Source organism: Bactrocera oleae, chromosome 6 (genome assembly GCF_042242935.1).
Source record: "Bactrocera oleae isolate idBacOlea1 chromosome 6, idBacOlea1, whole genome shotgun sequence".
In the NCBI taxonomy this organism is placed as follows: Eukaryota; Metazoa; Arthropoda; class Insecta; order Diptera; family Tephritidae; genus Bactrocera; species Bactrocera oleae.
In genome coordinates this window covers 12,643,543-12,670,000 of record NC_091540.1, presented here as the reverse complement: position 1 = coordinate 12,670,000, position 26,458 = coordinate 12,643,543, and the positions used below count along the sequence as shown (strand labels likewise).

Genomic DNA, 26,458 nt, shown 5'->3' with positions numbered 1-26,458 from the left:
GACACTTACGCAAGCCACAGCCACAAAGCCTTGCTATTAAGAAGCGTTGGAACGAGCTGGTATAGCAGAACCCTTTGTTCGCGCAAAGCAGCTTTTTATTTGCCAAGCAAAGTAAATATGGCAAAGTTAAATGAATTGCAGCAACATTTCTCTATGGAAAATTGTTAGTGCGACAAAAAACACACACGCTCACAAGACGAACGCACGGTTGTTGTGTTGGCGGATTGGTTGCTTGGTTCATCACATTTTGTGTGCCGCTGGGAGTCTGACAGCGGCCACCACAACAGTGTCAACGGCGGTTCAAGTGATGAAATTGTACGCAATCCCCGCTGGGACTGAGGCCTAACAAAACTCTGGCTGAGCAGAAGGCAACGCTGAGCAAAAACCTACGCAGCATTGATGGAGGGGTGAGAGTAAGGTGGGGAAGCAAAAGAAACGCTTTGCGAAAAAGTCACTAGCGAGCTTAAAAGTAATTTGTTTGCGGCGCAACATGACAGCATTGTGGTGATGAGACTGACAGTCACAGAGGACTGCGAGTTGGTGTACTGGCTCAAGTTTGCGGACTGCGTGAGATGGCACTGCTCGGCCAAAGGGTTTGTTGCTATTGAAGCTGATGTGCTTCTGTGACCAGCGACGGTTTATTTAAATCACAGCGGCGGCCATGCAGATTACAGGAGACACGCAATCTTCCGCTACTGATTACACGTCACAGCTTGTCTCAGCTCCCAGGCAAGCGGCGAAGCAAAGTGGTAGTTGATATGACCAGCTCAAATGATGGACGGGTTGGCAGAGCGCAGCCCAAATGGGCGAGACTTTTCCGTCAGGTTGAAGGGTGAGTGGCGTGTGTGAGTGACTTGTTTTACATTATAACTGTTGTAATCATATTTAATTACTATGAATAGACCTACGTGGTGTTCATGTTTAATCAGCATTGTTGTTATTGTTTTCATATTCTGACATAATGATTTGATTTTAACTGCGCAAATTTGTAACTCATTATTTACCCTCAATAATACTAAATATGCTCTGCTCTTGGTGGCTTGAGCTGCGGGTAAGTAGGCTGGGGGTGAAAAACGTGTTGCAAATGTTGCTTGTCATTTAAAAAACTCGCATAAAATAATATCCTTCCATAATTTGTTGTTGCTGTAGCTAAAACGTGTCGTCTTCGCTGATTTAATTTTGTTTTCGTCGTCATTGTGGGTTTGTTGTATTGCCGCCACGTGTCCGGACGTCGTCTCACACAGCCGATTGCTCCTTTGCCGCTGCTGCTGCTCACATACCGTGATTCTGTTAGAGTGCCAATCTAATACACAGCATGTTATCCTATTTTACAACACATCCTTACAGGAAGCTGTGAACAAATTGACCGTATCAAGTTGATCACACATATTGCTGAGAGATGAAACATGGAGAGAGCTGCTTTGCACAGTATATCGCTATTGGCTATAATTTACACTAACTGTGAACAGTTGCCGCAATGACTCTACCATAAACAGCAGCGCTCCAGAATTTTCTGGCAACTGCTTGGTTGACGTATAGATTATGAAAGCTCTAGGATTGAAAGATCTTGTAATGCTGGAAACAGTCATTGACGCAAAACCGTAGACCGAATCAGCTGATACGATCTATCTTATGAGAGTGAAATGTAAATGAATACTCACGACCGCTTCTACAGAACGTACGTTAGGATATCCGCGAAAATCAAAATCACAGTCGTATAGAATAATTTATAAATAGGTAGACTATTTTCAATAGTTGGATTGTAGTTTTGAGCTTTTACATTACGCAAAATTATAACTAAAAAACTAAATGTGTGAAAAATCGTGTATACAAATAGAAAAATGGCAACATTGTTGAAATGAAAACAAAAGAGAACAATTGATTTCTAGGTTGCCACTACGGGCATAACTTTTGACAAATTTGGTTTGATACGGGCGGTAAGTACGAAGGGCGGTCGTCTGTGTCGACTGTTACCAGCATAAGTCTTGTTAATATCTCGACCTAGTCATACACATGTACATAGTCTTTTTAAACGCGTGATCAGCGTCTTTTCATATGTTGGCGTTCTAGCTCTACGTAAGACTCATATGAGTGAACCTTTGCTCATTCTCATATCTGCGGTTCGTTTTTAAAGATCTCCGCCGGATGTCAACACTTGCGTGGAAGTGAGCTATAGCGTTTGGACACAGTCTTGATCAACTTATACTGGCTTTCCTGAACTTCTTAAGCCAACTAGTGTTTTCTCCTCCTTCGCAAGCGTGCCTCTTGCAAAGTGTTTAGCCACAGAGAGATAATGACCCATAGAGTGGGGCACCCCACTCACAAAACCTTTGAAAATTAAATTTTTTAAGAAGTTTGTTGCAATCACCGCGGTTGTTCTCGAATATAAAATATTTGCTCCGTCGATTTTACTTCCCTCGCCCACTGTATTTCTCACCCAATTGGTTTTGGTTGTGATTCGTGCGCGTGAGAGCGTGTAAAGTGCGTGTAATCATATTCAAAAACAGCGGTGCACCAACAAATTATAAAAGCTAACAGCATCAATAACAACAACACGTGCTGTCGTAGTTATAAAATAGTCATTAAGCGTTTAATAGTGGCGTGTCGGCAAGTTGGACTTACATGCGTTTGTACAAGCATCTATGACCGTCGGCAGCCGTCCGACCACGCATTCAATCGAACTGGTTTTCGCCGTCGGTTTAGTACGAGATCCTTGCTTTCCATGGTTGTTGTTGCTACTCTTGCTGAGGTGGTGGTGGTGTTGTCTTCGGTGTCAGTGTTTGTGTTTTGTGGTTTAAGTGACGCGTGTCACTCGGCTCATCAGTCATCCAAGCGCCAAGAGTGCTGCTACTAATGCCTATTCTCAGCGCCTTTATATAACTTTCTCATGTGTTGCTGAAGTTCCGCATTGTTTTCTGTTCTATTGTATTGTAGTTTCGGATCGCCCTCGCATTGTTTGTGTTATAAATTATGAGCAAATTTTTAAATGATTGCGCGATAAGAGTGTCTGTCAGCCGTTATTTAGCACAACCCACGTTGGCTTCACGTAAACTACCCCTCTTAATTGCGGTTGCATTGACTTTTACAGTTTTTTAGCGATTGCTGGGCGATTATAAAACTTAGCTCACACGAGTAAAAAAGAAACTATGTTGCCATTGCTGTAGTATTACGACAGGGTGGGATTAAAAACACCTTAATTTTAAAAGAAACCCTGTTTTGTGTGGGAATTGATCAGCTCACAAAATTGTTTTTATTTAGGCTAATATTTATTGAATCTGCTTGTTCCAAGCTCAACAATAAGTAATAAAATCTTAAATCTAATTAAAACTAGGCAAGTTTAAGGTTCTAGTTGAGCTTTTTTGGTGATAGGTTGCTCTTTAGCAGACTGGTAAATCTTGCCTTTTTAAGCGGTTTTGTTTACAGAACTGTAGCAAGGCATTAGCTAATAGATTTGGTTGGTTACGGAGTTTAAGTTCGCTGTTCTTTCTGCTGTCCGCTACCTCTTTCCTTACCATAGCAATACCAAGATCTTTGTGAATGTTTTCATTGCGAATGTATCACACTAAGGATTTTTGACTGGAACCTCTGTATTATATTATTACCGCGTGTCATGCGCAAAGTCGATGTCAATACATTTTTACCGGTTTGAATATCTGCTGTATATAAGATATATAGAGTTGGGTCTAGCACACTCCCTTGTGGTACAACAGCCTTATCGTTCGTTCATCTGATATGAAATTAGCTACTTTAATAGTAAATCTCCTATTTCTTAAATAATAATGCTCTAATGTTTTTTACAATTCGAAAGGGAATACTTTTTTTTATTTTATATAAAAGGCCTTCATGCCACATCTTATCGAATGCCTGAGCAACATCAAGGAATATTGCTGAAAAATAACTGAACTCTTTAGTAATTCTATTTACCTTGTACTATTGTATATATGTATAACAATTAGTTTAAAGTTTAAGTATAATACTACTTTACAACTAAATCAGGGCAGTTAAACTTAAGATCTAAATCGTAACTCTAAGAGATGCAGCTTTTGCAGTCGGCGAGTATCTTCACTGTTGTCCAGTAGGTTGATGGCGTGTATGTTAAGGTGGCAGCTTAGTCGTTTTACATATGAGTTTCTGCATCTCGCACTTCAATGTATTTATTTCAAGATATTTGTGTAAGTTAATATTTTTGTTGTACTACGTAGCGTTTGCGGTCAACCTGTGGGGTTTCGACTGATAACTTTGAAATATTTTTATGTACGTTCGATTTACTTACAGTTCCCCTAATTTGAATTCCGTATGACCAAACTGTTTTTAAAATGATTTAATATAAGATCAGCTTATTTTTAAATATCTTATATCTTGCTACATCTATATAACTAATTTTTTTGTTGTGCAATTGTTGTTTAGCATTCGTACGATTGGCCAAGGAGGGCCCTTGTCTTGTTACTATTAATCGAGATTGATTGATAAATTTTACAACCGTTATAATGTGCGATGTTATTTTGAAGGCAATGGTTGCAGTATTGCTTAGTTTGGCCGAACTCTTGACAGCGATGACTTTGCACCAAATCGCTAAATTTTCTGGGAGTGCCAATCTTTATTAAAGCATTGCATAAGCGATTTGTTTCGAATACTTTTTTTATGGCTTACTTGAACCTTCAGGCTAACAAAAACTATTTGATATGATCGATAGGAGTTGAAAAGTGAATATTTTTTTATAACTATTAGATAGGCTTATCTTATTTTAATTGGAATGTATGAAAAGCAAAATTATTGTTATCTAAATAGCTCACAAGTTTTCTGTAGCATTCATGCTTCAAACAGGCACCGACCTTCCGACCTTCCGCCCTTCCGTACTTATCGTCCGTTTTAAACAAAATTTGACTTTGGTTGACTTTGCTAAATCGAAAATAGGTAAATACTTAAAGCACGATAAACTAAGCACTAAACACGCCAGAGACATTAAATTTTATCTCTGGGATGGTATGAGATGACTTTATAGGAACCGCGTTCAAAATTAGACAGTGGGCGTGGCACCGCCCACTTTAAAGTGAAAACCCATATCTTGGGATCTGCTTAACCGATTTCAACCAAATTCGGTGCATAAGGTTCTTTTCATATTTCTATGTTATAGTGCGAAAATGGGCGATATGGGACTGCAACCACGCCTATTTCCCATATAACACCATTTTAAATTCCATCAGATTCTTTCACTTTCCACTATGCATATCAAGCAACAATGATTATATCGGGGTAAAACTTTGCGTGAATAATGCAATTAAAGTATGCCACCTTGCGGCCAAAAATTGTCTAAATCGAACCAAAACTGTTCAAACCCCTAAGTACTAAATATGTGGATACCAGTGCCTATAGTTGACCTTCTACCGAAAATATCAGTCAATCCACAAAGAAATCTCAAGCGAGTATACCATTTGCGAGAGTATAAAATATTCGGTTACATCCGAACTTAGCACTTCCTTACTTGTTTTAAATTAATTTTATTATTGTGCTATTTCAGTACGCACGCGTTCGCTTAATAAATAGTATACACTTGATGTAATTGATAAATCCAGAACATAGTACTTGCGGCTATACTTACTAAGCATACATTAGGAACTAAAAAAAAGTTATATCTAGTCCTGGTTTTTTTAGCGGTTTTAACATTATCTATTTATTATAATTTTTGTAGAATTTTATACCATCAACGACCGGCTACGATCATATTACTATTATTCTAAACGGCACTGTATGAATGAATTTGTTTACTTTTTGATTATAAAAAAAAACAATGAAACGAGCCGCGAAGCGTATCGAGAGTGAAGCGTATCGTTTCACGAAAATACACTTGATTTACTGAGCAGCGCTGTGCATAATTTTAGCATTTTACTGCCGTTAATTTATACACATAATACTATCTCACACTAATGTGAAGGCATTTAGTTGGTGTGCGGTCCGCTTAGAGGCTAGACCATGAAATTATTGCTGGGCGTTTTAGCTTTAATCACACTCGTCGTTGTTGTCACACTGGTGACATCAAAGTCCATCACAATAGATTCACCGCGAGTTAATATACCCGGGCAAGGTGCCGTACTCGGTAGTATCGCGGAAACATTGTGGACGAAACAGACGTTTTACTCATTCCGTGGTATTCCCTATGCGGAATCGCCAAGTGGTGAGCTGCGTTTCAAGGTTAGTTTTCAGTGTACGAAGTAATGCTGCTGCTGAAGTGCTTAGACGTGTGTTAGTTGTTAAAAAATAGTGGTGTAAAGTTTTGTTTGCTTATTCCAAGGCAATAAATATTAGAAAATAATAGTTTTTCAGTTTAGTATTTGGCGTGTATCATCTGAATCTGTTTAGAATATATGAATAATATACGTTATATAGAACCAGTCTTTAATTTGTGCTGATATTTTTAATATGTGCTTACATTTACATTTATAATAAGTTGTCTATGTATTTTTAGTGCCTTGTTACGCAGTCCAGTAAAATGACGGACTTTGTTTTACTAAGCAAAAATTCATAAAAAAAACTTGGAATAAATAATAAATTATTTAATGTTTTTTATCTTATGAATTAATTTACGATTTAAATATACTTAACGCTTGTTTTTAACATAAATCGTTTAATTGTTTTTGCTATGAATATGCTTACAGTTTCGCTATCGCTCTTTCTCTCGCTCACTCTCTCCCACATACACGTGTTTGTACAGCTTAGATTGTACGTATGATTGCCTTGTTACCCAATCTAAAATCCCAATTAAATGATAACAATTTAAGAGCCTCATAAAACCGAATGATAAAGCACATAGGTAGATATATAAATAGCCGCCTGACTGTTTTATCTCAAATTAGTGAACAGCTCGATAAGGTCCATATGATTGATATATGTTTTTCGCACACAAAACAATATGATCGGACTAACAATATAATGAATGACCGTCGCGTGGGTTCAGTGAGGTTCAGTGCGCTTCAGGGAGATTACTGACTTATAAGAAACAAAGCTAGACTTATACTATTATTACAGCCACCAGTAAGTCGCAGACCCTGGCAAGGAACCTTCGATGCGCGCAACTTTGGTAAACGCTGTCCGGTCATAACAACAGTGGGAAAATTAAATGCCGAGCAACTGGCGGAAGACTTGGAGGATTGTCTCAACTTGAATGTCTACACCAAAAACGTAAAGTCCATTTATATATTTTCTATATTTACATCTCGTCTATATACATATAATATATTGCATATGCCAACTATAGCTCGCGGCCAAACAACCTGTAATGTTCTACATTTATGGCGGCGGCTTTTACAATGGTTCCGCCTCAGACCATCCACCACAACATCTGTTGGAAAAAGATATTGTGCTGGTAGTGCCACAATATCGCGTCGGCGCGCTCGGTTGGTTGACGACACACACCGTTGACATGCCCGGCAATGCGCCAGTAATGGATCTTCTACTGGCCTTGGGTTGGGTGCAAAATCACATACATGCCTTTGGCGGCGATCCAACGCGTGTTGTGATATTCGGTCAGAGCGCCGGAGCGGTTATGTCTGGTGCGCTGCTGTTGAGTCCAAAAACGCCGGAGCACTACTTTAAGCGTTCGATTGTACAATCGGGAGCCATAACAGCATCGTGGGGCATAAATCGCACGCCATTGGCGCAGGTGAAACGCATCTGTGAGGCGCTGCAATGTGAGCAATGTGCCGACAAGCGCGTGCAATACGAATGCCTCAGGAAGGTTGATGTGCTGACGCTGTTGAGGGTGACGACAGAGGTGAGCTTTTAGTATATATAAGCAATGGTTTGATAAATATTTTGTGTTTCAGGAAAGCTTCAGTCCTGTTATAGGTGATGAGCAGGGCGTACTGCCGGCAGAACCACAAACGCTGTTACGGAATCTTAAGCGCACGGTGCCGTTAATGGCCGGTTTTACAAAGCACGATGGCACATTTGTGCTGGCAAGTAAGGTTTAATACAAATAAAAACTAATCAAACAAATAAATAATTAAAAACTACTGCCAAAACGTTAAAGCGCTTTATGATACACTGGTGGCGAGGTATGGCAGTATTTCTAAGCTCACTGTGCGCCAGTTAGCAAACACGCTGATCGACTTAGGCAAAGACAGTACTAGTCTCTCTAACAATTTGCTCTTGCGCATGCTCTTCAAGCCGAACATTTTGGATACCAACAATCACACCGCTGCTTGGCCGGCATATATTGATGTGAGTTAGCATAATCTATAAATTATATGTTCCGTTACACTTTAAATATTATTGCAGATTGCTAATATTATTTATATAAAATCGCCAGTGATTGCCTATGCAAATGAATTGCAGCGGCGCGGTGCCGCTCCCGTCTACTTATACACCTTCGATTATGCTGGCGAGCACACACGTTTCGGCTACGAGTTCGGCAACTCGCAATACCCCTTTGAGGGCGGCGTACATCATTCAAATGATAATATTTACGTGTTTGCCACACATAAACTGAATGCGAATGACACGCAAATCGCAAAGAAAATGGTTGATTTGTGGTACACCTTCGCCGCTGATGGTATACCCAAGGTTGCCGATCAACCGGCACTGTCTATCCAAGCTATGGCGTGTATGTAGAACTAAATACTAATATACGTTTAATTATTTACTATCGACATTTTAGCGGAGTCTGGTCCTTATTTTCACATAAATCAGGAAGTGAGCGTGGATAGTGACATTCTAACGGAACTTACGGCGACTGTCGACGATCCAGAGAGTTATAAATTGATAAGAACGTCCACTTTGCCGCCAGCATTGCCGCCGTTTGTACCAATCGATTGAAAAATCATTATAACAATTAGAAAATATAGTTCATTTGACTTGTACTTAAGAATCTTGTATATGCTTGTAAATACAATACTTGACAAAAAATACTCGAAATGAGTATTTAGAATCCAAAAAAGAATGTTCTTAGAAATTATTTTCGACAGTTTAAAAATTCGCGACGATTTTTGTATATCGTTGAATGAACGAAAATTCACGAAACCCCGAATTAACTACATTAAATGATTGAAATGTTACACACTTACCAACACTGTCTGCACTAATCGCACACATTTTTCTAATTAGCTAAGAAATACCGTTTCCTCAATTTGTTTCTAATAAATTTCTATTAAACAAATACATATATTTCTAGTTCATACCCACAAGCTTTGCTGCCAAAAAGCATTTTAAATTCAATTTTAGCTTTAACCACAAATGCCGGAAAGTTGTTTGCCAACACTATATTTTCGTAACCAAGCGAAGCATTTTAATGTACACCGCACACACAGACAAAAATGAAGTCTTCCTTATTGCAGCGAAAAGCTCACTCAAATTGTCCTTACTCTTGCTAACTGCCCCCGTCTTAATTTTCATATGTCAACAGTCGACGACAAAATTACGACACCACAAAGTAAACAAATTAACTAAATCATCTAGAAATTGGCAGCGAGTGAAGTGGACCAAGGAAGCTTGCTAAATTCATCTGTATATGTATGTATGCTTTGTATGTGTGTAAGCGTTGTTAGTGTATTTTCTTTTTGCTACTGTCTTCTTTATTATGCTTTTTGTTTTACTTACGCTTTGAGGTTTCTGTGGTGTGGCGCTTTGACAATTTTATCTGTGAGCTGTGAGTTAGCAATTAGCTTGTAAAGCGCATAACTCCAAAAAGCGGGTAATGAGTTGCGGATAGTATATTGTAGTGCTTTTTAAGCGTAAGATTTCTCTTTTATTTTTTTTTTAAGAGTCGAAGTCGAAGTAGTATAAAAGTCGTATGACAACAGTATTGGCAAATCAACGTGCATAAAAAAATAATAACTGTAAATTTTATTTAGTTAAAAAGACATTGAAATAACCTAAATCTTAAATGAAGCTTGAAGGGGGTATTCTGGTTTAGAAATTCAAATTCAAGAAATTAATTTTTTTTTTCGATTATTGTAGTATAACCCTTTAAGAATATGTCCCTAAAAGATTTTTTGAAATTTCAATTATTCTCGGAGTTACAGCGCGATGCGTGTGATGCGCCGCCAAGGTCGACTGGCAGCTCGGCGCGAGCTTGAAAGTCATTTTTTTCTGAACTACTTTTTTAGAAACGTTGTACATGATATCTCAAGTTCTACTCCATCGAATTGCTTAAAATTTTATACAGCACTTCTTTATACATGATACTATCGCACTACGAGAGAATTTTTTTTGGAATTTTTTTTTTTTTGAAAAATTGCGTACGAAAAAAAAACGGAGAAATAACGAAACATATTTGTCAAACAGCCGCCATTTTGTGAAATTTTTTTTTCCAAAATGCTCTTGTAGTGCTATAACTACATCCTTCCTCTTTAAGGATCACTCAACAATTTCCATTTCGTGTTACTGGGAGTCCTGATATCCTGCACATTTTTTTATCAGTCCCAGCTTTGTCGGCCTAAAATTTTTTTAAATTTTGATGATTTTTTTTTTAATATTATAATTGATTTGTACTCTTCAAATATCAATAAAAAACATACAAAAAATGTATGGTAAAAATATTTCTTGTTTTTCTTTTTCAGGTCCGAAAAAGAGCCTGGAATTCGGGCTTCTAAACCAGAATACCCATAATAATAAGTTCAGTCAAAAAGCCTAATATTTTCTAAAAAGCGATATATAAATAGAAAAAAATTTATTTACATAATATATATAGTAAAAAAAATTAACTTAATCGGTTTTACTTGTTAACCGACGGTATATCTAGTAGAAAATGAACTTAAAAAAAAACTTATTTGTAACAGTAAGTCTGTTGAAACTTTAAAAATTAAAACAAGCAAAAATGTTAACTTCGGCTGCACCGCAGCTATAATACACTTCACAGGTGCATTTTTATTTCATAAAAGGTTATAAAATGATCTTTATCTGGATTTTGATCGGTTAATTTGAATGGCAGCTAAATGCTATAGTGGAACGATTTGAAAATTTTTTTCGAAGATTATGTCATTGCTTTAAACAATAATCCGTGCCAAATTTCTTGATGATTGCTCGTCTAATTACAAAGCTTTCCACACAAGCGCTTGATTGCGTTCGTTCAGTTTATATGGCAGCTATATGCTATAGTGGTCGACAAATAAGCAGCTTCTTGAGGAGAAAGGGACGTGTGCAAAATTTCAAATCGATATCTCAAAAACTGAGGGACAAGTTCGCATATATACAGACGAACAAACGGACGGGCATGGCTAAATCGACTTAGCTCGTCACGCTGATCAGTTATATATATGCTTTGTAAGGTCACAAACTTCGTGCCAAACTTAATATACCCTGTTCAGGGTATAAATATTTTAGCATTATTTCAAAAAGTGAAAATTGAAATTTATTTTTATAAATTCAGAACAAATAACGCAGGCAACTCCGATGTAAACGCACACTAAAGTCCGACTGCAATTTTGACTTTTTTTTAAATTATTTTTGTACATTTTAGCTGCCGCAGCTCTTATAAGAATTCATCTTAAGCACATGAAGGCTTGTGTTTTGTTGATGACAGAGCTTTTAGTGTCATTTAATGTCACAAAATATATTTATACCACACACACCAACATGTTATATGTTCTATATTAGACTAAGCATATTCTACATTGTATCTATGTAAATGCATGTGTTTGTTTGTTTGTGCATGTATAAGTGATAATTGAATTAGAATGGCAGTAACGGCAAATAAACCAAAAAAAGAGAAAGAGCGCAAAGAGCATTGGCGTCTCTGCTTGCCAACAGCTTAAATGTCCACTACCCGCACCAACATAGAGAAGGGAGCGCCAGCGCTAACTTTAACTGGCAAAACTTATGTGGCAAAAGCATTAGCACATGACTGCCACACACACACACACATTCACACGAGAATGCGAACGACCAAGAATTATTGTGCTTTTAACAAATCCAACATGCATTTGAAATACTCACCACTTTCATACGCATAGATCTTAATTATTTCTCAAGGAATGAATTGCCAATTTCGACACACATACTCAAACATACAGTTACATGTATATATACATACATAAGTATTTGTAATAAATGCGCATAAGCAGTGTAGGTTTATATGATAATTTGTAAGCTTTCAAAGTTGTCTAAAGTAAAATGTGGTCACGCCATGCATGTGTGTGTGCGTGTGCTTGTATATTTGTGGCATACGATTGTCAGGATGTGGCACGTGGAGGGTATATGTTACATTTACATTTGCATTTTCAGCTAATTTACTGAGTTTGCCAACGATTGGCGGTGAGCAGGCGGACCAAATGTTGCCAAAGCGGTAAATTGGTGAATTGCTTTTTGGCGTAAATATCCCTTTTCCGGTAAACTGGTAAATAAAAGCAGCAGGAAGTTTTGCGTCACTTTACTAATTACATGTGTAGGAATTTAAGCGGTGTGAGTGTGTGGGTGGGCAATTTGACACAAGCACAAAAGCACAAGTATGTACATAAGCATATATGTAGCTACTTATCCCGATATGCTAATTAATTTGCCCTTTCCATCAACGATTCAGCTTTCACTCAAACCATTGAGGCACTTAAAAGTTGTGAAAATCTGTAGACATGTGTGTGAGTTATGCTCTGAAATTGAAATAGTAAACAAACACATTATTCTTTGTTTTAACTAAGTTTTTATTTGTTTGGTGAATGCTTGGCGATATGTTGAGTATGTAAATATTATTTTGGTCAAATAATCAATTTGCATGCTGAGAGACATGCTTTTTATCGGGGAAACACTGACTAGAAACTATTTAACCGATTTGGCTAAACATTTAATTTGTTATTCTAGACACATATAGCTAAATACTTAACCTGAAAAACATTTATTTTTTTTTTAATTATTAATTTTTTTAAACAATTTGTCATCAAAAAAAAAAAATTCGACTTTCAGTATCTTTTTTCACAAGTCTACTATTTCATTTATTTTATGCATATTACTTTTTAGTTCACTAGAGTAAACTATAAACAAGAATAATCTCTTCGATTTTTGCTGTGTGCTTCGCCGAAACCGCTTAACGTTTTTTCGAGGACTCTACTATAACACAAAAAATTATGAATCAATGTAAAATTATTAAAAAAATGTATGTATGTTGTATGATTGAAAGTAGTAATAAAAACATGTACAAATTACAAAACGATCGTATATTATTTTTCTGCTCAAAAAAATTCACGAAAAAACATCGAAATTTCGGTCGTATCACCGGTCTACCCCCTTAAGAGAAACTGAGATAGCTAGACCAAGCAATAATTGAACTACCATTCTACCCTAAAAAAATATTGGTTTTTAAAGCACAGCATTAATGTGATCTGTTTTCACATACACACACATATATGGTAGTCAAGCTTCCAAAAAATGTGAGAAAAATAAAAAAGTGTCGTGGATGGAATTTTTTCTTTAGAATTAGTGTCAGTGTGTAGAACTGTCAGAGGAATTGGGCAACGATAATTCAAGAACAGTGATAAGTTGATTGCAACTTTCACATACATATACATGGTATACAGGTTGGTTGAAAAGTTTCTACGAAATATATTTTTTTATTTAATATAAAGCTCTTTTAACTTCAATACATTTATTCCAATGATTCTACAATAATTGTGTGCTATCCCTATAATGACTTTCTGGAAGCTCTGCAAAATACCGGTCTACGGCTGCAATAGCTTCTTCGTTCGACGAAAAACGCTTTCCACGAAGTAATTGTTTCAGGTTTCTGAAGAGATAATATTCGCTGGAATCCAAATATGTTGAATACGGTGGATGCACAAGCGTTTGTGAGAAGTTGCATTGTCTTGACGAAAAATGATGTTTTTGTGGTGCAAACCAGGTCTTTTCTCACGAATTTTTTCATCCAGCTGCTCCAAAATAGTTGATTGTTTTACCTTTTTAAAAAATCTGTCCAAATTTGTCTAGTTATAATCTTCTCATTACAGTGTATATTTTCCATGTTTGGAACTGTTGAGTGTCATTTTCATGCATGATATCCTTGTAAGACCTGCTTCTTAGAAAAATTTTAGGCAGCACAAAATTTTTTATATACCTGCCCCACTTTAGAAACATTAAATATATGGTTGTTCTAATACTTTGATCTATGCTGCATACATTTTCAGGGTATGCCATAGTCAATATCTACAGCGGTGTATGAAAATTTAACACAACAACTCCAACCGCGCTATTCCCCTCTATAACTAAAAACATTTTAGAAAATTATACATACATACATATATACTATGAGTTTAATCAAAAAAAATTAAATTCGCCAGCAAAGCAAAAATCTTCCTACTACACTAAGCCACACTCATATTGTACATACTTGTACATATGTAAGTATGTGGCGATTAGTGCAAAGTTCACAAAGGACCTCGCTCTGTTTAATTTAGCAGAAAATGTTTTATGATATAATTAGACACCCGTGCACACGGTTCATATTTACATGTAATGAGCATTTCACATGTTTTACAAATGTGCATATGAAATTAAGTCCAAGCATAAATGCGCATATTCCACATACTCGTACGTGTACACTATGTGTGTGTGGAGGATATGCGAATTACACACATGTATATAGCATATACGCCATAATCACAATTACAATCAGAGCTGAAACCCATTTTACCACAGTGGCTATAAAAATATTAATGCTCATCTAGCAGACCACGTAACCGATTGTGCGCCGCACTTCAACCCCCTCCACGGTCGTGGCAACAACAAGATTGCGCGCGGCAGCCACTTTCCACCGTAGCCAATTAAACTGAAAGGCGATTGGCGCAAAAGTCGCATAATTAATCTGATTACACAAGTTCTAATACGAATAAATATGCGACCATTTACGTTTGTGTGTGTGTGTGTGTGTGTTTGGCCATATCAATAAAGATTGAGCCAATTAGCAAATTCGTGGCAATATTATTATAGCTTCAGCCATTTCGAAATCTCGGCGTTGTGTTAATATTATGCCAAATATCCATCTATATGAGCCAAAATGGCAAATGTAATTATGTATGAGCCTCATATACGTATAAAGGGTGTATATGTGCGTTCTGCCTGGGTTTATTGATTTCATTGGCAGCGATCGAATGGCTTATGATTTGCCGAACATTGAACTAGTTTCTGCATTTATATAACTTCATATATATATAAATGTGTATATGTATAAGTACATGAGTGTATGAATGCATGTGTGTACACTGTGTTAATTAAACGAAGCTGAGTGTGTAGCTGATTTTCCTCCTAACCTAAATTAATTATGGACGAGGCAAGCGAAAATTATTTAGCTGACGAAGATTTTAAGAATAATTCAATAATTCAACGAATTGATGGAATATTCTAACGAAGTGAATAATACTGCCAGTCTTCCTCTATTACAACCTCTCATATTCTTACAACCATTACCGCATATATAAACACTAGACCTTATATAAATTCCTTGGAAATATTTGCTTTTTTATTCTTCTTAAAATATCCCTCATTTCACTTATGGAGAAACTCGGGGGTATTCTGGTCTAGACGCCTAAATTTAGACATTTTTCAAACTAAAATAAAAAAGAAAAAGCATTTTTACTATACAGTTGTTATATGATTTTTTATTGACATTTAACGAATATAAAAAAAAAATTTAAAAGAAATAAAAAAATCGTCGAATTACAGACCTGTGGAGAGGGAGCTTAAAAAAAACGATGCTTCCTGCTTAATATGATTCCAACCCTTATAGTGATCTAAAACAAACAAATCGAAAAAAATTCTTCATAAGTAAAGATGTCGCTATCGAACTGATTTTCGATAAAAATAATCACCAAATGATATAACAAAATTTTGATCAAGTTTCAAAGAAAAATAAGGGTTAAACCTTATGTTAGTAACCAACTTTACCGACGAATTTTAACAACCGGGCACCGGGGTACCCATGATCTGAGTATGATTATTATTTTGTTTATTTTATTAAAAAAATTTTTTTCAATAATTCAGACCTTAAATTTTTTCTACAAATTTTTTTTCTTCAAATATTAATAGTCAGTGGCAATTTAAAAAAAAAAACAAAAAATAACAACGTAGAATAAAAAAAAAATTTAAAAAAATGAACTCACAAATAGCTTTCTTTTAAGTTAAAAAACGACGATTTGAGAGCTTAAATGAAATATTGAATTTTTTTTAAGTCATTCACACAAATACACTGCGGTGGGTAACCGGGTAACCGGTTACTAACATAAGGGTTAAGTAGAACTTGAGATACTCGTATCATAGCAACCACCACAGAAAAAGTTGTTTCGAGAAAAGTTCGTTGCCATGACACTAAAATGGCTATAATTTCAGTAATAACTCGAATTTTTAAAAATTATTTTAGGGAATCATTTTTGAAAGTTAAAAATTTGAAAATATGCAAAGAATTCGATTTTATAACAAATTTCTGGAAATTCTTTTCATTAAAGAACCAACTCGAAGTTGCGTATTGACGACAACCTGACTACTGCCGCCGAGGCCTTTAGTTTCGATCGATTCAATAAATCAACATTTGACACATAAGCCATGGTTTTCCAAGACTAACTAGTTTTTTGCGCCAACTAAATTAAACGCATGAGTTCAAACAATCTCTATAATCTCTGCAATCCCAAGTGACAACCTCTTCATACTGTATGCTGTTATTTTTTGTGAAGCCTCGCAAGGAACCGATTTTTATGTGAGCAATTTATAATTTAGACATTAAAGCAAATATAGAGCAAGCCATTCGCAAGTTAGAGTAAGAAACTGTCACTAAACCGCTTGTCGAGGTAGCCACATGAAAGTCGAGTCGAGTTCCATAGAGTTTATTTGAATCATCATGATCTACCCATAATTTGAATGACTTTTTAGATTTTGTGCAGCTTAATCTTTGCTTATTGAAGAACAAGTTATTTCGGGTTGTATCTAAAGATCAATAACTCGTAGTTTGAAATGTTAGCATTGACAAAGCCAATTCCTACTCGCTGGATGTTGGGGTTCCATGGTCGGTTTCCGAATTAGAATATTGTTCTTGGTTCTTTCAGTCGTTATCCAGCAAACGATTGCGTTAAATATAGTCAGAAATTACAATGAAATTAAGATATCGTATAAGGCGGTCTCTCAAGTTCATTTTACCGGCAATTATTTTATTTCATTCTCCGACGGCCATGACTGAATTGATCACTTTGAGGGCCCTGTCTACCATCAAACAAATTTTAATATTATTTCCTTCCTTTAGTTTCATGTCCCCTAAAGTTTTGATAAGACTTTGGAATGATCATTTAGAACTTAACCTAATCACTTATGTCACTGTAGACCTAACCCAACTTATTCAGAAATATTATATTGGATGGAATTCAAAACGCTTAAGATTACTTGAAACCCGTTTAGCTTTATAGTCTTAAATGACCATTCACAGTAAAAGTATTCGGTATTATTTGCTTAGATTTTAATGCTAGCCAAAGGCAATGCAAATATGCTTTAAATTAATTAACTTTTCACAAATGTAGCTTTAAGCGGATTAATTAATATTAACACATAAACCCCTACCCCGCTCATAGCTGAAGGGTGAACTCATGTTGAGCGTCGACAATAAGCTGTGAAATATGAGTTTGCCGTACAAACAATTAACACTAATGGGGGACAATGAAATTTCATGTGTGCGCTGCTGGCGGTGGACGACTGGCATCAAAATCCACGACACATGTTCATTTATCAATTCAATTGGAGGCGCGACAAGATGAAGACAAATACAAATTCTCCAAACTACCTTTCGCCCTCGGCACGCGTTTAGTAGCAAATTTCGCCTACTCGCTATACACTCGTAATATAATATTAACTGTACACGCACACATTTACATATATACACCGGCGCAGCGATCTGCATAAATCTATGTCGAACAGTTGGAATCAATGCAAATGGAACAGCGATAAACATTATGAATTACATATTTAAAAACGTCACGCCACAGCTGCGCGAATCACAATCGATGCAATCGAAATGGAAATGAGCTACGAAATGTCACAAATACACAATTGCACACAGTTGCAAGTTGATATCATGGCATGGGCGAGGCTAGCGCAAGAACACTAAGCCGTGAAGCTTAGCGCCATTAAGCGCGGCTGTCAATTGCAGGTGGCGCAGATAATATTCAAAGGATATGCAAGCGAAAGGACAACGCCGTACTTAGTCGAACAGAAGTCAATCAGCCATTAGAACTGTGCTCAAATGTGCGTTGGTTGGGTCGCAGGCAGGACGGAGGCGTAATGTTTGCATGCAAATTGACGCATTTAATGGCGTTCGCCTAACAAGGCGCGCAATTGCAATTTTACGGTGTCAATTTGCATGCACATATGTGTGTGTGTGTGTGTGTGTGTGCGAAGGCGCACTGCCACCGCCATTGAGCGATTGAGTCGCAAACATTCGAAATAGATAAAATTACTTTTAATTTTGTATGCGCATAAGAGTGTGTCGAATGCGCCTAATGGCTTGAGGCTATGTCAATTGTATGGGCGGTTAACGAGACTTTGGTGAAATTCTAACGTCAAAATTTACGCTAAAGACATAGCGATATTCAGAAATATTTACGTGTGTGTTATGTGTAACTTTTGTGTGTTTTGCGCATATTTTAATTCATTTTGCGCATTTCTTGTTGCCTTAACCATAAGCGCCAATAATTCAGCGTGGCGGCCTGAGTTATATAACCTTGACGGCATTTTATAGTTTTCGTTTTTTTTTTCTTTGCACCACTATTTTTTGTGCAACTTTTATGAATATCATTTTGGCTACGATTTATCCGCGTCACAGCACAAATGGTAGTATGCCATGCTTGCAGTTGTTGTTGTTGCGCGTCAAGTTCCATACGCAATCTAAATAGCGCTATAAATCAGTCGACTGGCAGGCGATTGGTTCGGCGTGCTTGTGGATGCGCCAGATTCGCGAAAGCAATGCATGAATTATAGACACAGGTTTTTCTCATTGGACGCAAATTCTGCCGCACACGTGAGTGAGGCGGAAGACCTGCGCTACAGGTGCCGGTGCGGTACTTGGCGAGTGAAGCGCAGCTTAGTAAGTGCTCGGTTCTCTGCATAGCTACTATTTGATATGCTGAACAACTTGTTTGAAGAAAAAGTGCAATTTTAACAATAAAAAAAAGGCTTCTCGAACCTTACTGGGTTGTGATTGACTAGGCCTTTAAGGGGTTTTACTCACTTGTATTTAAAAAATATATATATTTTGCATTTTTCGAATGTACATATGTATATGTAATTGAGAATATACTTCGAAAATTTCAAGTTTATCCGATAAATAGTTGTGGGGATATGAACTCATTTGTGAGAATTTTTTAACTCAGTGTAATGGGCTCCCAAAACTTTAAACGCGTTATTCTCGAAACGCTGTTTTCAGAGCCGGTGAGGAAAATTTTTCTGAAACGGCTGAACCGATTGGCTTGAGATTTTCACACGACATTCTTTAATATATTTTTCAAATAAAAATTGAAGGAATAAGATTTTGGACAATAATTTTTAAGCCACTTTGAATAGTAAATTTTCTCACAAAAAATGAATTTTTTTGCTTGGGAAGCCGCCATTTGCTCAAAAATCAAAATTTTTACGATGCCTTCGATTATTACCTGTATTCATCTATCATAATACTAAATTCTATTGGTTTTTGGTTTCACATAATTGGACGCCTAAATAACTTCCTCACAGCCAGACACCTTTTTCAGGAGGTCCTTCTGGAGATCGGCTATAGAAACAAGGGCATGCAATATTTTTAAAAATTAATCGCTGACCCTAAAGGTACATTAAATGCTCTGCATATTCATTTTTTGTTTTAAAATCGCAAAGTAAAATGCCACTTCAAAAAAAAATTTACAAAAATACGAATTTTTTTCAGTCTTGCAAGTGAATGTATCCCCTTAACAGGAAGTAATGTAAATCCTTAGGTCGGACGAAAGATTCTTGTCGGTGTAAGGTGTATCTGAAACAACGTGATGTTCTCAAAATATATGAAAATATTTTTTTAATTTAGTGTCGGCTTCTTAATAAAACTGGATTGTTGGTCAGACATAAAACAGTTTTAGTTAGTTCAGGGTAAATGAGATCTCATTATTTTTGTTTGCTTCGATGTTTAGAAGAGCTATCTATATATATAATAGAACTATCGATGATTTTTCAGCAACACTAAGATGATCCTCAACTGGAAGTAGCATAATTTATAATAATTAAGTTCATTAACTCAGCTTTTCATTATGGACTCGATAGTATACTTCAAGCACCTGGAGACATAGTGTCTTGAACTTTTTCATTTTCTAGACCGTAGCAATAGATATTAATTTTCTCTTGAATTTTGCAAGGAGAAAGCCTTTTCAACCAAATATTTTTTTTTAATGTTTGAAATGCGATGATCTCAAGTTAGGTAAGGTTAAGTTCGGTTAGCTTAGGTTTGGTTAGGTTAGGTACGGTTAGGTTTGGTAAACAGATTGATATTTATTGGCTCAAAGAATATTTCACTACGACAGCTACCGTTGTGATGCCCAGAACTCGTAAGTATGGATCAAAAATAAGCATTATATGAATCTAAGCTATTTTCAACGAATGTGTTCTTTTCACAAGCTTATTAACAATTTCTTGGTTTTAGCGCAACTTGAGCCAAATATTTATTTATATGTACCCCACTTGCCCCAACAATATATTTATGGCACTTTTGATTATGTATATTAATTTATTTGCCAAAATTACTCTACATCAACGCTGAATACCCATATGAATAACCTCATCATCGTATGAAGGACCAAGTAATAACAAAATTCACTACTCATCCGCACTCCTCACCACGCACATTGGCTGTGGTATCGCATGATTTCATCATCGTTTTGTATGATTTATTTGAACTGCTGCCATACGTCGATTCGACGCTGATAACTACCCAGGCCTTCGATACAAAATTGCTTCGGGTAGTGTAACTCATGAGTTACTAGCCGCCAGCGACCCATCTTTAGTCACCACCACATTCATATGCGCATGCAAAGAATTCAATTTACCAACACTAACCGCTTCATCTCACCACTTGGAACTATGCAGCGTTAACTATAATGGTGGCTTGGTAGAATGCGGAACGGCCAATAAGCCAGCCAGCGGCCCAACCCACCATCAGCAGTGTACAGCGGCACCAGTAGACGTTCCGCAGCACTCACAGCTTTCGGAGATAAGCATTTCCATATTCGATGCAACAACAGTATGTAAATTTCCTTATGAAATGCCAAGGCATCCGAAATATATTCCGTAAGAAAGCAAAGAAATCAACGTAACCAACTTTGAAGTTATGAATATGCCGTTGTGTGTGTGGAAAAAATATTGCAAGTTACATAAATCATAAACGAAAAATTGAATTGTGAATAAGTATATGCGTGCTGGTACTTTTTTCGCCGAAAAAGAAATGCAAAGCGTGCGAAATGAAAAATTGTGACAGGCCACGGCGATTAAACGGAGAATCATTGGCGCTATTTGTGCAGAGTAGTGAAATATTTACAGATTTTTATGATTTTTAAATTCATATAAAGCGTTAGCAAAGTTTCATGAGTAGTTTTAAATATTGTTCAATAGCAGTTAAGGCAACAAGCGCTACTGCACAATGGAGATGTATCTCTATTATGTTGAAGAAAATTGTTCGAGAAGCAGATCTGAACTGACTTGACAATACGAAAGTAAACTACTTCCTTTCACAAAAGCACTTTAACTGTTGTTGTTGTAGAAGACAAAATATTTACCTTGTTTTAGGTAACACCTTTTTCGTGTTCTGTTCAGCTACTTAGATCAACTTTTGATGGTAAGGGATGCTGTATAAGTTTCGCCGCTTGCCTTTCTAATACATATTATATATATATGAAAGAGCGGATTAAACATAACATTTGCTAGATCTTCGGACCTTTGCTTTTAAGAAGCTGTATATATGATAGCATATATAAAATAGCCCATAACTTAGTTAGGGAATAAATTCCGACTTTTATGAAGATCCACATTGATTTGGAAGCTAGAAACGGTTTTCGTTTTTTTTCTTGAATAAGAAAGTGTATACTTAAAGCAAGAAAATGACTAACGGTTGATGATCGAGGGTTCTTGATCTACTTAAAGATCAAAAGAATGCAAAATAGATCTCAAAATGCTTTCATATAGTCCCTAAAATATTGAAGCAAGGTCTGATTTTTGGCTAATGATCCTCAAAGAGAGAGAATATACGGTTGATTGACTAGCTGATGCATATGAAAATAAATTCAAAACGATTTCAGAACATTCGCTTAGATAAATCAAAAAGTTATATTTTATTATCTTTTCAATAGATCTTCATAATCCGCTTAGGTACTTTCTAAATAGTCAGAACGACCACAAAGCTCAGCAAGCCACATATAAAAGTCGGGCAGTAACTCCAGCTCTGCTTGTCGCTGCCATCTGTTGAAGGTCTTTCGTTAATTCATTATTGCCCGGAACGACCAGGATTTGGTTATTAAAAACTAAAATGACAACCGTTTAACGATTTGCCTACGCTACTGTATTCAACAACCCCTAATTATATTGCCACAATTCATTTTCATTTTATTTCTACTTTTTCCTGTTTTTGATATTCTTTGGATCGGTTAATGATGAACACAAAATGATCTGCATTCGTAAAGCGCCTAGATAGAAATTCGAAAGTGTACAACAACAATGCTACGCATGAAAATGAAGTGTAAGAAGTGACAACTGCGCATGCGCATCGGACTTTCTTGACTTCCTATTGTTGCAGTTATTTTGTTATCTTTCAAATTGTTTGATTTGCAAAAGTCAATTGGGAAATTAATTTACGAAGCAAACAATGAAATCCTTCTAATTCACCCAAAGTCTATGCGCTTCAACATTGTTGAATGCCGTTGCAAGGGAATGAGCTTGACTGTTTTTGCGTCGACGTTCGTTGATGAGGGACTGACAGTGCATGAAAGGCAATTTGTGCCAGCTAATTCGCATTGTTGCCGATGTCATTAGGGGAGGTGAGCGATACCAAATATGGTTAAGGAGGAAGACTCATATATTTCATGGTGAAATATAACGGATAATTGTGTTTGATGACTAATTAAGGGTGGGAATCGGAAATGCACTGGGCAAAAGAATTTAGATTCGCAACTCGCAAGTTGCTACGGTGAAAAACCGTCTCTATTAGAAAACGGTTACCAGGTTCGCATTTACAGTTAGTTTCGCAAATTGATTCGAATTCAGCAGGTATATTGTGGATTTAAGAGTTTTTCTTCACATATTTTCCAGATGTAGTTTAGATTAGGTTAAGTGGTCGAGCCTAAAAAGGATCTCACTTGCGTAGCTCAGAACGTCGGTCCGTTGTGGTACCTAAAACTGCATCAGAAGAACTTTACCGATCGACAAAGCGCTTTGAGCCTATCACAAATTTGTTGTGATGGCTAATATCTGTTTCGGCTATGTCTGCTGGTTCGCCGAAGGTAAGATTACCGAGTTGTTTCAGCCTCAGTCTTCCAAAGGCTGGGCAATGGAGTAGAAAGTGCGTGGATATTTCCACCTCACCCTCCTCCAGACAACTTTGTCCGGTAAGATCCTTATCGCATAAAGTTGGACAATGCCCGGTAAGAAGCTAGTCGCCGACCAGCGCCTGCTATGTGCAGACGAGGTCCATCCATTGATTCAGTGTTAGAACGCAAGACGCCATTGGAGGTCCAACTCGGATCCATTCCGATCTGAGCGGGGAAAGGGTGCCCACTCTGACTAGCTCATCGGTTTTGCAGTTATCTGTGGTTAAAGTAGCTTGATACTATTTGTGGTGAGGACAGACACTGCTTGACTAGCTTTGAGCGCACGATTAGCACGTTCAGCGCTAGTAATGCCGCTCGGCTGTCGATGTGAATGCTCACCTTCCTGAAATAGGTTGCACTTCGTAACAGTACGTGTACCGCCATCTTGAAAGCAGCCACTTCTCAAGCCAATACCCTTTTGTATCATTGTCGTCCTAGCTCACATTTATTTACAGTGTACTCTCAAAAATTGTCTGTTTTCATCTTTGTGTCACCAAATAGAATTAACTGCATTTTCATTACACACACTTACCACCTTTCAGCTCATCAGTCTCATTGGACAGTAGTTCATCGCCAACTGCTGCTCACTTCAGGCAGCCCGTTACAGGATCTACATACTTTACTTATGACAAACACGTATGACAGTCAGGCAAACTAATTAGTTGTTGGTGATCCATCAAAAAACGCAGCAACCGCTGCTACTGTCACTAAATCGGTGATTGCTAGCGCATTTCTTTTACCAAAGCCATTCAGCCGCGCTCTAGTTACTACGTGCACTACGACTGCGCGTGTGACTTTGTATCAGATTTCAGACCGTCGCAGTGCATATAATTGAAACAGATTGCTCGCTTCGCTGCGTCGTTGGTCTTTTATTTCCGCATAATTCACATATTTCGACAAACAATTGCAGTTTATTGTCTGAAAGAAGCACAAAAGATAGACTCACGTGTGTGTGAGCGTCGAAATAATGATTTGGAGGGTAGGGCGGCCAGTGTTAGACGACCTTTTGTTGCTGCGCCTGCGCGCGCTCTACTATTTCAGCTCCTCTTAATTGGCTTTATCCTTGCTAATTTCGCACCTCAATGACTTTTTGTGCCTGAACGAGTGAATGCATGATACGCACATACAAATATCACAGTGTTGCGCTGCGATAGTGAAACGACAATACGCTTTTGTTTTATCCTTAAGCGCCTAACTCTTGGTGGCTTCGTTCTGTATACTCTATGCGTTATCTGCGTTACATACAAGTATATATGTGTGTGTGATGTATGCGTTTTGAATAGCAAGGCATTTGACATACACTGTTTATGAAACGGCGCTACAAAACGGCTGGTAATTTGCTGCTCTAAGTGTGCTTCTCATCCCCTCCACACTTCTTTTTACTATTTTCCACAATCTGAATTGCTGCTTAATTATTTAACTGTTATTATTGTAATTAATTTTGTCGCAAATGATTTGAGTAATTGATATTTTATTTATCTTTTGTTGGCATCTTTCGCATTACATACAACATAGCTGGTCCGTTTGGTGCCCGAATTTGTGTCGTCGTTGGGATAGGCGAGTGTTGATTAGAAAACACAAATTTTGCGATCGATTGCGACTGTTTGTTGACTTTGCGGATTAATTGTGTTTGAAATTATGAATTTTTTGTTTGCTTTTTGAATTTTGATATAACGTTAGAGCAGCTGCTCTGGTTTACTTTCAATAATAATAATTACATTTTTTTGTCATGAATTTTGATTGATATGAGGCATATACCCGCTAGATCACCTGTTAGTCTGCAGATGTACGATGCATGGTGTTTTTGGCATTGTTCAAAGACGAGCAAAGATGTGGCAATCCAGAAGGCAGTGTTGAGATGTTTCTACCTTGTCTTCTACCAAACAGTTACTACAACTATTATAACCTTATCGAGTGGATACCGTTAAGTTAGTACTAATGTTGGTCCAGCGCTTAATAAGCGCACGTGAGGCTCCGCTGTGCAGTTGTAAAACGTAAGAAGACAGCGTAGATCCTTTCCCTTTCTATTCTACCGGTAGTAAGGCGGCGGTAAATTTCTTTGCCAACGCATTTTGCTTGACAGTTAGCTGCGTTTCGGCGCAAATTTCAAAGGATGCTTCGCGATAATTTGTACACAATCGGTGGTTATAAAGTATAGGCACCATCGTATTCACCGGATTTGGTCTCATGCGACTTTTTTTGGTTTTTACAACTCAAGTTACCACTCCGTGAAAGCCGTTTCGACTCGATTGAGGCCATAAAAGACAATTTCGCAGAGAGAACTGAAGGCGATGCCGGACAGCGCCTATAAGGCATGTTTCGTTGGTGTCTTATGTGCATCGCTACAGAAGCAGCATATTTTGAAGGCGACAAAATAAATATTGATGAATATTAAAAATTATTCGTTTTATTTACAATTTCCGGAAACTTTAAGGTCTTAATGTAGTTCTTAGTTGAATATAAAATCTCAGTATTCTGAGCATGTTTATCCATGTATCTTAGAAATATTTATAGAAATGTTTATAGAAATTTGAACCGAGAGGATCACGTAAAGCATAGTAAAGCGCTTCAGTCTAGGAATATATTATATGATACCTCACTCGGATCATATAGGCGCTCTGCAGAGACTGAATAATAAACGCACTTAAACACATACACACAGTAGCACATTAATAACTGCTTATTTGGGAAAAACTAAACGAGAAGAGATAATAAGCAATAACATTAAAACCATTTAGTTTATGGACTTTTAATTTAATGGGTAGGGCTGTCATACTTCTGTACAAGCAAAGCCAGTTGGGTAGGTTGAACATTCATACACACACACATACAAACATGCAAACACGCATGCATAAAGTGCTCGAGAATTAATGTTCTATATAAACACACACACACACATATACATGCACAATATGTGT

At 37.1% G+C, this 26,458-nt stretch overlaps 1 protein-coding gene across 2 annotated transcripts; it reads left to right on the top strand.

The window, feature by feature from the left end:
- Positions 1-5,919: 5,919 nt before the first annotated feature.
- LOC106620114 (glutactin) lies at positions 5,920-8,935 on the top strand. 2 transcript variants are annotated; one of them, XM_014238510.3, is made up of 7 exons: positions 5,920-6,189; positions 7,024-7,176; positions 7,253-7,768; positions 7,821-7,956; positions 8,027-8,217; positions 8,275-8,599; positions 8,654-8,935. In XM_014238510.3, exons 1-7 carry the CDS (start codon positions 5,971-5,973, stop codon positions 8,809-8,811), a joined length of 1,698 nt encoding a protein of 565 aa, XP_014093985.2. In that variant the 5' UTR covers positions 5,920-5,970; the 3' UTR covers positions 8,812-8,935. The 2 variants fall into 2 exon arrangements, with proteins under 2 accessions (XP_014093985.2, XP_069967275.1); XM_070111174.1 differs by lacking the exon at positions 5,920-6,189 and adding an exon at positions 6,711-6,867.
- Positions 8,936-26,458: the final 17,523 nt, after the last annotated feature.